Consider the following 13,742-nt stretch of genomic DNA (forward strand, 5'->3'; position numbering starts at 1 on the left):
CTAGAACCCACTTCAGCTCCCACATCAATCCGTCTTTGCAGAGGGCAGCGAAAGCAGAGAGAGTCGAGGAGAAATACTGATTCCAAACACCTGGCTCCAGGAATGCTTCAGGAGCTGCTCTGTGCTTCTGGATGGTAACAGTCCAGTGGGAAAGGGCATAACCAAGATGGAAGTATGGAAAAAGGGAACCTACTGCAAAACAAAGGATCATGAATACAGCCAGAGTCGATTTGGAAGGGTCAGACAAGAATTCCAGCTTCAGAGATTCCTCCCACCAATGACAGATGCAAAGCTCGGACAGTCTTCATTCTCTTCGCCTTCCCGCAGTCTAGTATGGCTTATCAGCCCGTTAACAGCAACAGCAGGCAGACAGAGGCCTTCCATAGCCTGCATTTACGGGCTGATCAGTCACTACCAGATCCTTTTACCCCGGAACAATTGCAAGTGAACCTCAGACTGGGGGCAAGACAATTCTTCCTCCCTCTGAAATGGGCTCTGGACAAGTCTATGCAAGAGAACTCCCCGATGCATCAAACGACCTGATCACTAGCTAGCAAAAGGGAGCATTTCTTCAGTAAGTTATTGCCAAAGACAAGAAACTAAGCAACCCTAAACACCGATGCTGGTGGCTCTGAATTAAGGAAGGCCTGTATGGTTGAGAACACATACCTTTTCCACACAGCCATATTTTGTGGACCACCTCTGAATTCTGCTCAGCACCACAAAGATCCCAGACCTAGATTTGTTTTCAACACCCAATCATGGTAAGGATAGCCCCTTTGCTGGCTCAGTGCAAATCTGCACTTGATTTATCCCAGCGAGGTCACTCGGAATTTTTCGGGCTGTCCCTTCAGAGCCAGAAAGAAGGAGATAACATTTAAGCACCTTGAACAGATCAGCAATGCAATAGCCTAGAAAAAGCAATAGGAGCTATGGCCTTTGGCATTTGGTGGAGGAGGACAGGAAAGAAGAAAGAAGTGGAAACTTTAAAGCATATGTATAATATGACCAGCATTTCAAAGCGTGGCCTGAGACTCTGTTACCCTTGGAAGTTAGAGGCTCTACCTAGCCGATGGACGAATCAGACAAACCCAAGAAAGGCCCTCAGAGATGAAGGCTAGGTTATCAGGTGCTGGAGAGTAGCCCTAGATATTGCAGTCAGCAAGGAGAATGTCCTCTATTAGCAATGGCAAGATTTCTTCAACCTATCCCGTGCAAACATGGTGAAGTTCTTACCAGCTCGCTCATCCCCAAGAATGATGGGTAGAATCAGGGTTGGAACGTCCTTTCCCCTGCAGGGGGCTGAGATGTGTTATGGATTGACAAGCTTTGTACAGAATGGCTTTGAAAACAACCTAACTTGCTTCCCACCAGCTAGACTCGAGCACAATAGTCACTAGCCCAGATTAGCAGACTCTTCATTCTGAGACACATTTCCACAATGGACATAATCCTGACGCCTTTAAATCAGGTCCTTCCAAACAAAGTTGGGACTGACCTTTCACCAACAGACACTTCACAATTCAAAGAGAGTAGTACAATACCTGTGTCACATGCACTTTGTCAACTGATTGATTATTGGTCATGCTCCAGTGTCTTATCATGACTGACAGCGGTAAGGGAGAAAGACCTGTACTGGCTGGTGAAAGCCCAAACCAACTGGGTACTATCCACAGCACTTTGTGATGAAATGGAAGCGCTGTAAAATTACCCGGAGACTGTGCCAGCCAATCCAATTTCTGTATGGCCGACTTATTCACTGATCAAAACTAAAAAGATATAAAACCCTTAACCAGTCTGAAACCACCTTATTCGTAAGAGTGCAGTATGCTTATAAAAACCTGCACCACTGCAGATAAGTTGCTCTCTGATTGGCTGAGGCACATTTGGCCTGCTCTCTAGACTAATCAATTCACTACGTCAACGCACAGCAGATCAATATTGGTACAGAGAGCTGCTGTCACTACTGTTGCACATCAATATCCATTAGATAAAATCTCCAGTCCTACGGTGTAACAGAACTGAAGCCACACTGACAATACACCTATCCTATACAGACTCAGCTTTGCCTCTGTTCTCTTTTTAAAAAATGCTTTGTCCTTTCATAGCTCAGAGGTCACTCCCATGCAATGACCTCCAATTCATTCACATTTACTCAAAAATATGAACACCAACCGTAATCTCCAGCCAATACAGCCCATCACTTCAGATCCGTCCCACGTTGGCAGCTTTCAAGACTAGCTACATTCCCTATGCAAGTGGAGAGCACTTTTTTGCAAACTCCAACACCTCAGGTACACCTCTTAGCAAGCCTTTGATTTCACCCGAAACTCACCTTTGACAAACAGACCTGCTCCCACTTCAATAAACCCTAGTTTCGCAATTTGTGAGCAATGAAACAAACCCGAGTCCATGCTTAAGAACATTTCTTCCTACTTTCGGGTTATGTCTGTGGTCCTTTGTTACCTCCGTGGTCCAGCTAGTCAAAGGCAGAATTGCACAGAGCTTGCAGCATAAGGATTTATAAGAGATATGCAAGCACTTCAAAAGGTGCGAGAGTATTTCTGAAGTTCAGCTTTGATGTAAGTCTTTTGTGGGTGGGGAAGTAGCTGTAAGAGGCAGAGGACTCCTCTCTCAATTTAAACAGAATTCTCACACAAACCCTGCACTTTCCACCTTTCCCAAGTGTGTGTAGAACACACAGATCTAAACTTCCATGTTTTCCTCCTCACCAAATTTCTATTTGACAGAGAAAATTCTAGGAGTCACTGCAATACCAGGTCATCCTTGCATACAACCTGGCTAAAATCTAACCCTTGCATGCCAAAAAAAGAGCAATTTTTATCTAGAAGAAACACTTCTCTAGATTTCACTGCCAGTTAAAAAGACATGTGTGAATTCTGCTTGTTATGGGAAAATAATTTATCAGGAAAGCCTGCTATATAAATTAAGAAGCACATTAAAACTGTCCTTCAGCTATTGCAGCTACAAGTTATGATAAGTTTCTTGGATAAAAATGGGTTTACCCCCAAGCAATTGCTTGGAAAAAGCTCTCGTGTGTTCTAGGGGAGACCTCTGGCAAATGCTATGGATTAAAATAGGAAACATTTTTTTAAAAACTGCTTTCTGTGCACTCAGCCTGGAGCATAGAAAGCCACGTGTCTCACATCGTATCTCCTCAGTGGGATACTTAAGTCAGCAAAGGTCAACTGAGCCCAGGAAACATTCTGACCGAGTTGATGTACAGCAGCACTGTATTACAATGGAACGCTTGTAGCTCTGGCTAGTCATGGTCTGAGTTCTAACCTAGACAGAGATTAGGATGATAAACCTAGTACTAAACAGACACCTAATTTAAAATGTCTCGGCTTCGCATGGTACTACATGAGATTCATGCCTCTTGCATCCCATGTTACCTATTGCAGATTCTTCGTTAGGATCAAGTGCAGTAAAGAAGAAAGATTCCCTGAATTTAGACTTTTTAATGGTCCAGGTAGGTAGTGGCAAACTCATAGTGCAGAATGGAATACTGCAGAATGGGCTGAAAACACAGACAGTGGTTCTTGTCCAATGGAAAACATGTTGATGAGAGACTTGTAATAGCATACCGGCCAGCAGAAAGGCATTGCTCTCAGTAGCCCACTGACAGGTGTAGAACCTCTACCTCCATATACATAGGAACTGAGCAAGCTCCTGTCACATCTAGACTTAACAGTCCAAATCTGAAGCAAGAAGTGGGCCATGAAATGAAAATTCCAGGGGGATGGGGAAAACCCCAGAGAACAACTGCTTACAAGAGGAGAGCAGCGCTTGGAAAAGGTGTGAGGAATTAAACCAGATAAGCATTTGCCCCATTTTAATTCCTGATGCTGTGAAGTTCTAGAAGGAATAAAATGGATCCCTGGCTCAGAGACAGTAGTAGGCAGAAGGCTCAGGTGCCATTATTGGTTTTGATCTCTTCCCCTCCAGACTAGATGTGTTGCAGTAGCAACAACTCAATGCATTAGGAGGAAAAGTGGTGTCTCATGTCACCCACAAGTGATGCCACTGGCCAACTGAGGGGTAGCACTGAGGCTCCAAAGTGGGTCTTGTCATCCTGCTCAGCTGAGAGGATGGTGGATGCAAAACAAAGTTTTGGAAACAAAAAATGGAAGGGAGATAAGAAACTTTGCCTCAGGCCAACACCTACTGAAGCAATAACTGAGATGCTAAAGACAGAGTTAGACTTTACCCTGTTGAGCAATGATGAGAATAACGTCCATGTTCAAGTTACTAATCTGTCCCCGTCAACATAGTGGCTAGACTCACATCATCTGCGCCAGCACTGGAATCTCTAAACAAGGAGGGTCCCTTCCTGAACCCACAAGTAGTCCTCTAACAGTAAGCTCAGCAGATGTGTTAACAAGTTAATGCCCGGCTTCCACTGGAAGCTAGAAAGAGACGTGTGTAACATCTGGAGGAGTCACCTTCTTAATGCCCTTGGAAGTGAAGACTTCCAAATTGTTCTAAGTACACAGGACATGAGAGTCCTTTGAGGTTTTCATCCAGGTCAAATCCTGTTGCTAGCTTCCAGCAATCAAAACAGTTTACCCCACAGATCTGGTTACCAGTACACACCCCACACTGGCTCATTCTGGCCGCTATTAAATGAAAACAGTTGCACCCTCTAATGACATGCAGCTGGCAACTGATCATTGCTTAAGGTTCCTCAACCTTGCTGTATTAGCTGTGTTAGGATTTGCCATCAAAGGCCGGGCTACCTTTTCGTAGTCAAATACAGCCTCTCCACCCTCACTCCCTTTAAAGCCAGCTCAAAATACACCTGTATTTTCATTCATTTTTGCTCTTGTTGGAAATGAAAACGAGTACACCAGACCTCTGCTCCGAGTACTTTGTAGGGTGCTATCCTGTAAGTAACACTAACAGACAAATGCTCATCCTGTTGCTACTGGAAGAAGATGGGGGTTAGTTACTTGTGCATGCGTACTTCCCTGCTGGATATTCACACCCAGATTTGTTACATGTGCACGTGAGGGCAGAGGTGACCTCTGCTGCTTCAGTTTCTCCTTCATCAGATACCCTGGCCAATATCAGTGATGACTCTTACCCCAAGAGGAGAGAGCCCAGATGCAATTAGCAGATGCTATTACCTGGATAGTAACTGAGATAGCAACTGTGGAAGGAGTACAGAGCGACCCATGATCACCTGGGCTGCAGAAACGAAGCATGGGCAAAAAGGGGGGGGTCTGAAACTGGGATTCAGAAATGAAGATAGCAAACCAATTTAAAAATCGTACATTAAATAGAGTCAGCTACTGGGACGATAGGAGAACAGAGTCTCCGTGCAAAGCAGCTGTCATCACAGTCTGTCACAGAAACAAGCCCTCGTGGCTTTCACAGCATCACATTGTAACCGGACTCCCCAATGCCAAATGGGCAGCTGACGTACATCCTCAGCGTAACAGCTCCCGCTCATGTCCCCCCACCCCCAGCTACAAAGGTTCTGGACCCGTTGGATCACTTCGACAGAGTCATTTCTGTATCACTTATTACAGCAGAAGCTTCTCTGCTCCTGACTGGAGTCCAATGTGGACAAGGCTGGGTTTGTGGCAGGAAGTTTTGGCAGCTCAAACCCAGTTCGCATGTTTCTTTTCCCCTTGAATAAAATGTCCAAGATACCACGACATGCTTAAATTAAAAATAATAAAATGGCCGGGGGGTGCATTCAGAGGGGTGCTAAGGGAATGTACAATGAGGGGACAGGACGGGGGGAGTGCGAGGCGCATTGTTCCCACGGCTGAAAGGCTTGCTGTACTTTTGATTGGAGGGCAAGAGGTGGTTGGGTGGCAGGGTTGGCAGCTTGTGCACAAAAGCCCCCTCCTTCCTTCCCTCCGACTTCCTACTTGGAGAGTTTGCTGATGACACGGATGAGAGCTCCATTTTCATCTTTCAGCCTCTGATTGTCTGACTTCAGCTCTGTCAAAACCTGTACAAAGACAAAGGCAGGGCAAGGGTTACACGGTTCATTGTTACAGTCACAAAAGCCTCACCAGGCTAATGGAAGCCAGCGGCCAGTGGAAAGGAACATACACACTGAATTACAGAATTTCAGGAGACTCAGCTCACATGCTTCTCAAGCTGGAGTGACAGAGGATGAGCATGGAGTGCTTTCAGTACCAAACACTTCCCATCTGCTGCTTGCTGGGGGCAGTCAGCACATTTATGAGATTTTCCAAAACCCTCTGCAATTTTGATCAGCCCTTTCGAGAGATGGGAACAGGTGCGGCCAGAGAGGCAGCTCTTTGGAATGACGATGCATGGACGAGCCAAAGGACCCCGAGTGGGAGGCTCAGAGACAGCATTCTTTCTTAAAGTTACGCCAGCACTACATGAAATGGGTAAAGCAGCAGGATAAAAGCAGGGCTAGGATGAGGGTATCATTTTAGAGCTTGACCATTAGATCGTGAATCGATTGCCAAAGGCTAGTTACAATTGATAGACTGACTTTGAGGGTGACCTGAAGTATTTTTAGAAAGTTACGTACGTGCCCTGTTTTTGCCTCTTTATGATGGACAAAGGAGACCGGAAAGGTTTATGTTAATAGCGTCCACACTATGCTCTCCTGTTGACTCCCCCTACTGTTCTCGATCCGGTGGAGTACAGGAATAGACGGGAGAGCAATCTGTGGTCGATTTAGCGGGTCTTCACCAGATCCGCTAAATTGACCGCCGATGCGTCGATCCCTGGGTAAGTGTAGACAAGCCCTTAGTAAAAACCTCAGACGCAAGTCTGGTCATCCCTGACTTTTCTGGACGATCTCAGGGCTGTGTACTGCAAGCTTTCATACTGCACCTGAAGGAGTGAGGAAGACATTGACCGAGCAAATCCTTCCTTCCTGCACAGTGTTCATTAGTAATTTCAGTTAACAGGTGTTAAAAATCAAAACAGTGGCCTTTCCCCTCTTGGGATGTCAGTGCACCAGTCCTCCGGGGTAAACAGTACGTTTGTTCAAAGCCTTCCAGGTACCACCACACAAAGCTGAAAGAGGCACAAACCCATTTTTTCCCTTGCAGGTCAACTTTAAATGGCCAAGTCAGAAATTCCAGATAGAGGACAGGGCAGTTTACATCCAACAAGATTAGTCGTGTCTACACTAAGCTGTGCTACAAAAAAATTCTCATGGATCACACTGGTATAGACTAAGCTGGGATAGCTGGACTCATGGTTGCCACAATCGGTTGAAAACTGGATAGGGTAAGGACAACGATAGGCAACACTGATAAGTTATCCATGTCAATTAATATCAATGTCCAGATGGACTTTAAAAACCTTGGAAAGTCCCCCAAACAAAATCACAAATCTTTAAGAATCGGTTGATTTTGCTCAAGTGCGGACAATCCAGCACACCCATACGGAGCCAGGAATTCACTAGATTACATGCAAACTCAGCTCATACCACAAACAGCTACTGGAAAAACAACCACCCTACTTCCTCATTAGATCACCTACATTAACACTGCTGTCAACAGACAACTCCCAAAAGTGAAACACACTATTACACACTATTTCCACTAAAGCAATTCCCTCCATTAACAGTGAAGCCAACAAAGCATGCTTAAACAACTACAAATCTACACTGCCCGCACAAACGTCTACCGCTGCACAATGACATTCAACATGCCAAAGAGGTGAAACAAATAGGTACTGGTTCCCTATTTGTTTCACTGTAAAGGAAACTGGAGTTTTGTAAAGTAAGTTAGACACAAAGCAGATTGACAATGATTAGGACAGGCAGCTGAACACTTTTATGGTCAATACAATACCAAAACGAGTGGAAACAACACAGCAGCGGGAATTCAGTCCTCAGGCCATCCCTTCCAGCGTTGTTTGACTGGTGTAACAAGATGGTAAAGCGAATCCTACGTGTTGAAGTATTGCATATGCACTACACTTATCTGTCACATGTCAGGTACAAGTGAGGGTGTGACTGGAAAGAGAAAATGATGGGGACCTTTTGAAGGGATGGGGATTAAATAAAACCCTTTGAGAAATGGCACCGTCTTCCTGGCATATGGAGTGATTAATGGGGATGAAAATACTTGTCAGTTTTCGTTCGTTAATCAAGGTACTTTAGAAAGGAGGGTAACCATCATTTTCTTCATTTTCCAGATGGGAAACTGAGACTCGGTTCCCCGTTTAAGGTGATAAATGAGTGGCAGAGCCAGGAAGGGACCACTAGATCATCTAGTCCGACATCCTGTTACGCAGGCCAGAGAATTTTGCCCAGGTACGCTTGTACCGAGCCTAAAAACTTTGGTTTAGCTGAAATGCATCTTCCAGAAAGACATCCAGTGTAGATCTCAAGAGATGGGGACTCCACCCCTTCCCTTGGTAGTTTCTCCCAATGATTAATCACCCACACTGTTAAAGATTTGTACCTTATTTCTAATACGGATAAGTCTCCTAGCTCCAAGGGCTGGAACACATTGCCTCCCTAGTTATATCTGAGTGTGCCCATGTACCTCTGAACTAACCTGACACAAGACTGACAGGGGCTTGAAGGGGACAGTTAGGATTTACATTTTTAGTTCTCTTAATTTTAACACTGAGCAAGAAAAAGCAAGACAGAAGAGACCTAACTGCCTGGCATGTGATGAGGAAAGCTGATCAAAACAGACAACTTTGGGGCTTTCTAACAGTAATTGCTCTGCAGTAAATTTAACAATTGTGAAAAAAGCAAATGCATCTTGCATGCCTCCTACCTGCTCATGTTAACCTTTAAACAGATTGCTTGGGGGATATTGTAAATGCTGCATTAAAGTCCCAGTCAAAGCGTGCCTTTCAAAACACAGAGGGGGACAAACTGTTTCCTTATACAAGTAAAGTTAAAAAGAACACAGCTTTCAACTGCTAAGTGCCAGACTTTTATTAACAGCTCTCTCATTTAAGACGTGTAATGCTTATTCACAATCTCCCCAGGAGGACGTTAACTCTGACTTGAGACAATCCTGGTGTCACAGGCAGTGAGTATTAGTTGCTAGCTACTGACTTCTGATACAGCTATACCAAGGTGAAACAACAACTCATAATACCTGGTATGATCAATTACATGCTGCAATAAATGCTCCCACTTTAAGATATAATGGACAGTGCTGGCAAACTCACTGGAATTTAGAAAATGTCCATTTATCAGCATGAAGAGTCCCAGGAGAGCATGAGGACAAATATTCTGGTTTTGAGTAGCAGTTTGTTATCCATTCCAGCCCCTACTGTGTCCTTTGCTGAGCAGTTTTTGAGAAAGAGAGAGAGTGTGTGTGTGTGTGTGTGTGGGGGGGGGGGGTTAAGTTTTCCATTTACACAAGACTATGCTCTTCAATCCCAAGCCCACACATGGAAACCTCATCCCTGGAGTATGAGTGATTTGCAAAAGCGATGAGGCCAGCATCTCCACAGTGGGGCAAAGAGCAGAGAAGCCAAATGCAGTGTACTCTAATACCTTGGGTTCAAACACAGAACTATGTCATGCTGGAAGGTTGGGTTTTTTTAAGAGGGGGTGGGGGGAATCCTTTGCCACATGCTGTGTTTTGAGCCACAGGCTTACCAAACACCTTCATGAAGAGTTAAAAGGGGCAAGGGACAGTTCAGACAACAACAGTAAAGACCTGCCTGGAATAGAGGAAGGAGGCGAGGTGAACTGGAGGAGAAGAAGCTATAGCTCTTCTGATTCTGGGGGCTCAGTGGATGCTGAGAGCCTGGCTATGACCCGGGTCAAGGCCCTGTTTTCGGCCAACAGCTGCTCATTCATCTGCCTCAGGGCGTGAATCTGTTTGAGCTGGTGGAGGTTCTGCAGAGAGTGAGACAGAGTGGACAGAAAGACAGACAAAACAGACCAAGGATATAAGAGGCCACAAGAGTGAATTTAGTTCACAAGCACTAAAAGAAAGAACAGCAATGTGAGCGAAGTGGAGAGATGTGAAAGCACACAAGAGGCTGGACAACACACTGAAGTATTAGAAAGGTAGCCTCAGGCACCATTCATTCTGCTACAGGCTAAACCCACTCAAACAGCTGTTTCATTAAGAATGGCAGCGTTCTCTTGTAGGCTGTGTTCCATCTTACTGTCCTTGAAAGCCACACATGGTAACCCTGGACACAGTACCTGAACTTTCCTTACAAGAGAGTTTGACATCAATGGCTCATTGGCCACAGGGCCCATGGTTTTGAAAGCCGCTCCGGGGCAACTAAGAATCTCGAATTCTTCCTCTTCACGTGACCTCCTGCCCAAACAAAAGCAGCTTTGTGTAGTGAAGCGGGTTCTTGTAGTAGAGCTGCGTAGAGGAATCTTAAAAATACAGATTGCAACACACGCTACCTCTACTGTCCCACACTCTCCAGCCTGCAGAGCTATTTCCAGCAGCAAAGGGAAGGCTAACCTGTACCTTACAGTCCTCTGATCTGCCTCACTCTCTACCCAAGTACCATCCATCCCCATATGAAGACTAAAGCACATACACAGTTTTATCAGTGCATCTGCCGCAGACCTGCAATTCCATCCTGTGTCCCTCACCACTCTGCCACCCTGAACGGCAGCATCTTCTACTCGGGTGCCTGGTCATCTACCGATCGTGCCAAAGTGCACGTGTTCACGCATCCCCTCCGAGATCACCACTCAATTCTTCTCTCAGCCGCTCAAGCTAAATTTGAGCCCCGATCTCAGTCAGTGAAAATTCAGTGCCTCAAGCCACCCAGGTCCCAATGAATTAGTCTTTTTAAAATAGAGAAATATATTTCTTCATGATGCCACACTAAACAGCAGGCATACTAGGAACACAGCATTCTCAATTAACAGAAGAAATCAATGGACCCAGGGCAATATAGAGATGAATACCTTAAAATGAGAAAAGGAGGACTTGTGGCACCTTAGAGATTAACAAATTTATTTGAGCATAAGCTTTCGTGAGCTACAGCTCACTTATGCATCCGATGAAGTGAGCTGTAGCTCACGAAAGCTTACGCTCAAATACATTGGTTAGTCTCTAAGGTGCCACAAGTCCTCCTGTTCTTTTTGCGAATACAGACTAACACGGCTGCTACTCTGAAACCTGTTAAAATGAGAGATTAGTACGGTTATAGCTGCTACAGGAGAGGGAAAAGGCAAGTTGAAGGAAAGCATGGAAGACACACAGTAAAAGGAAAAGCAGTGAGAGCAACACAGACACTAGCAACACAGACACGTCAGCCATTATTCAGAGACGATCATCTTCTTATGCCACGAATGGCAGTACACATGCCAAGTTCAAGTGACAGGAAGTGACTGAGGACTTGACAGTTTCCTTTTCCCAGCAGGACCAACCACTAGCCAGTCCAACAGAGGCAAAGCATGTGCTAGATACAAGGCTGTATCGTGGAGACGGGTGCAGGGAAGTTGAGCAGAGACTGAAACAGGCATGAGAAGAACAATCCTAAATTCAAAAGTGAAAAAAATCTAGGCCCTGATCACGTCAGTTTAAAATCTTGTGTTCTCTGAAAATTCAAAGAGTCGAACGCTCCTCCGAGTGCGTGGGCATACGGTGGACGGGTTACGAGGGGAGGCAGCCACTGGAAAGGTAATGCCATTTGTGCAGTTTAGTCAATATGGTGGATTAAAAAGGAGGTCTCTGTTCACTGGAGCAACAGGTCTTTCCTGAACTGTACGGGCAAGAGCTGAAGGACTACACCTAATTTGCATAAACCAGTGTTGACTAGAGTCACCAGAGGGGCCACTGCAGGCTGGGACCTGCAGCATCTGAGGGCTGTACCTGTGTATTAAAGAGAAGGGCAGCTGCAAAGGGCATTTGAGATCCCCATGCCATAAACCAGTAGCAAATACCATTAAGATGGAACTGAGGGACAAAGTACTTTATTGAACAAGTTAGGAACCAGGAGAGCTAACCCTAAAGCCTTGGAAGATAAACATAAGCAGCAGGGGTGACTAGAGGGAAGTGGCTTAATGTAAGTGTTGTCAAACTTAAATTATGTGCTCGTTACAAGTAACAAAACAGCTACTGCTACTCAGTCTGTTTTTACATTCACCAGCATGATTCATTTTATGTAACATTGAACATTTGATACAAGGGGCCAAATACATCACTGGTGTCAATGGCAGTGTAAGTTATGCATTTGGTGCAAGGAGAAAATTAGTGAGGATTTGCAAAAGGATTTAGCATTCAGCTGATCGGCAAAATGACTGCAGTTTACACATCAATATGAAAGAACAAACAATGGCCTGAGCACATTGCAATGAACATGTGTAATGGAATTGGAAAGAAATCTCCTCGTGAATCTCAGGGAGGCAATATCCTACACTAGGGAAATGAGTCATAGTCTATCCCTAATTTGTCCAGGCCAAACTGGTCTCTCACTATGAATATTCATGCACCTTTATTAGGCCAGAGCAGTCAGCCTCAAATATGATGTCAATTGACAAATATTGAGAGACTGATACGCTTACGATACTGCTATCAAAACAGACACCAAGAGAACTGCCGTCCCCTCTTGGTATTTTAGTTAAGCTGCAGTGTTTCATTGGAGTTGTGTGGCTGGCAAGAATAGAACATACATAAAATAGATCTAAGCCGTAAAATGAGAGGCATGTATTTGAGAGAAAACATTATATTGATTTAGAGACAATGTTCATATTCCAGTACAGATATTGGATCCAAACCTCAGAATGCCAGCATCTCAGCACAGCCTGGCCTCAGCAGCACTGCAACCTACAATCATCTGGGGTTGACTACCGTGTGGAGATGCGTGTACACTCCCAGCAAGGTGAAGTACTGCGGGGAAAGCCAGCTTTCCAGTTCTTACACTCAAAGAAAGCCTGGTAATGGCCAAAAAGCCAGGCCCAAAGCCAACAGCAAATACCAGATCCTGAGTGAGACTGCTATAATTCCTCATTGCCTTTCTTGGTACTTGGGCTACAGAACAGCTGTCCAATCCAGCTGTCCATGAACAAAATTTCCAGCATCTTGGGCCTGCATCAGTCAAATGCAATGCATTTGCACTGGTTCTCAGACTTTTCTATTGGTGACCCCTTTCAAACAGCAAGCCTCTGAGTGCGACAACACCCCCCACCCTTTTTAAATTAAAATAAAACAATGCTTTTTAAAAAAATATTTAACACTATTATAAATGCTGGAGGCAAAGCGGGGTTTGGGGGTGGAGGCTGACAGCTCGCAACCCCCACATAACAATCTCACAACCCCCTGAAGAGTCACAAAATATCAGAGTTGGAAGGGACCTCAGGAGGTCATCTAGTCCAACCCCCTGCTCAAAGCAGGACCAATCCCCAATTTTTGCCCCACATCCCTAAATGACCCCCTCAAGGATTGAACTCACAACCCTGGGTTTAGCAGGCCAATGCTCAAACCACTGAGCTATCCCTCTCCCCTGTCATGACCTGGAGTCATGACCCTCAGTTTGAGAATCCGTGCATAGAGCATCCAGCTATTTCAAGAGGGCTCAGTGCAAACATATCTCACCAAATGCTGGGATCCCTCTTCCGCTGCCAATATGGGCAGCTTCCATTGATTTCAATGGAAGTTTCCTGTATCCTGTTTTAGGAGAATGGAGCAATCTTGGGAGCTTGGGCATTGAATTCAATGCATCATAAATGGTAATTTTCTTTCTGCTTCACTAACCAGGTTCCTGCACCTTCAGTCAGATCAGCACACCTTAGATTTAGTCAGGGAAACATTCTGCAC

General features: G+C 45.0%; 1 protein-coding gene across 9 annotated transcripts in view; it reads right to left on the bottom strand.

Annotated features, from left to right (window-relative positions):
* Positions 1-3,326: 3,326 nt before the first annotated feature.
* Positions 3,327-13,742, bottom strand: part of PPP1R12B (protein phosphatase 1 regulatory subunit 12B) — a 172,442-nt gene continuing 162,026 nt past the window's right edge. For 5 of the 9 annotated variants that reach the window (XM_074936065.1, XM_074936064.1, XM_074936063.1 and 2 more), the window contains 2 exons: positions 9,667-9,844; positions 3,327-5,986 (listed from right to left, as the gene is read on the bottom strand). In XM_074936065.1, coding sequence (XP_074792166.1) covers positions 9,710-9,844 — 135 coding nt within the window. In that variant the 3' untranslated portion in view covers positions 3,327-5,986; positions 9,667-9,709. The remainder of the gene's footprint in view (positions 5,987-9,666; positions 9,845-13,742) is intronic. The other 4 variants (XM_074936069.1, XM_074936067.1, XM_074936066.1 and 1 more) reach the window with 1 other exon arrangement.

The sequence above is a fragment of the Natator depressus genome, chromosome 21 (assembly GCF_965152275.1).
Source record: "Natator depressus isolate rNatDep1 chromosome 21, rNatDep2.hap1, whole genome shotgun sequence".
Classification (NCBI taxonomy): Eukaryota; Metazoa; Chordata; order Testudines; family Cheloniidae; genus Natator; species Natator depressus.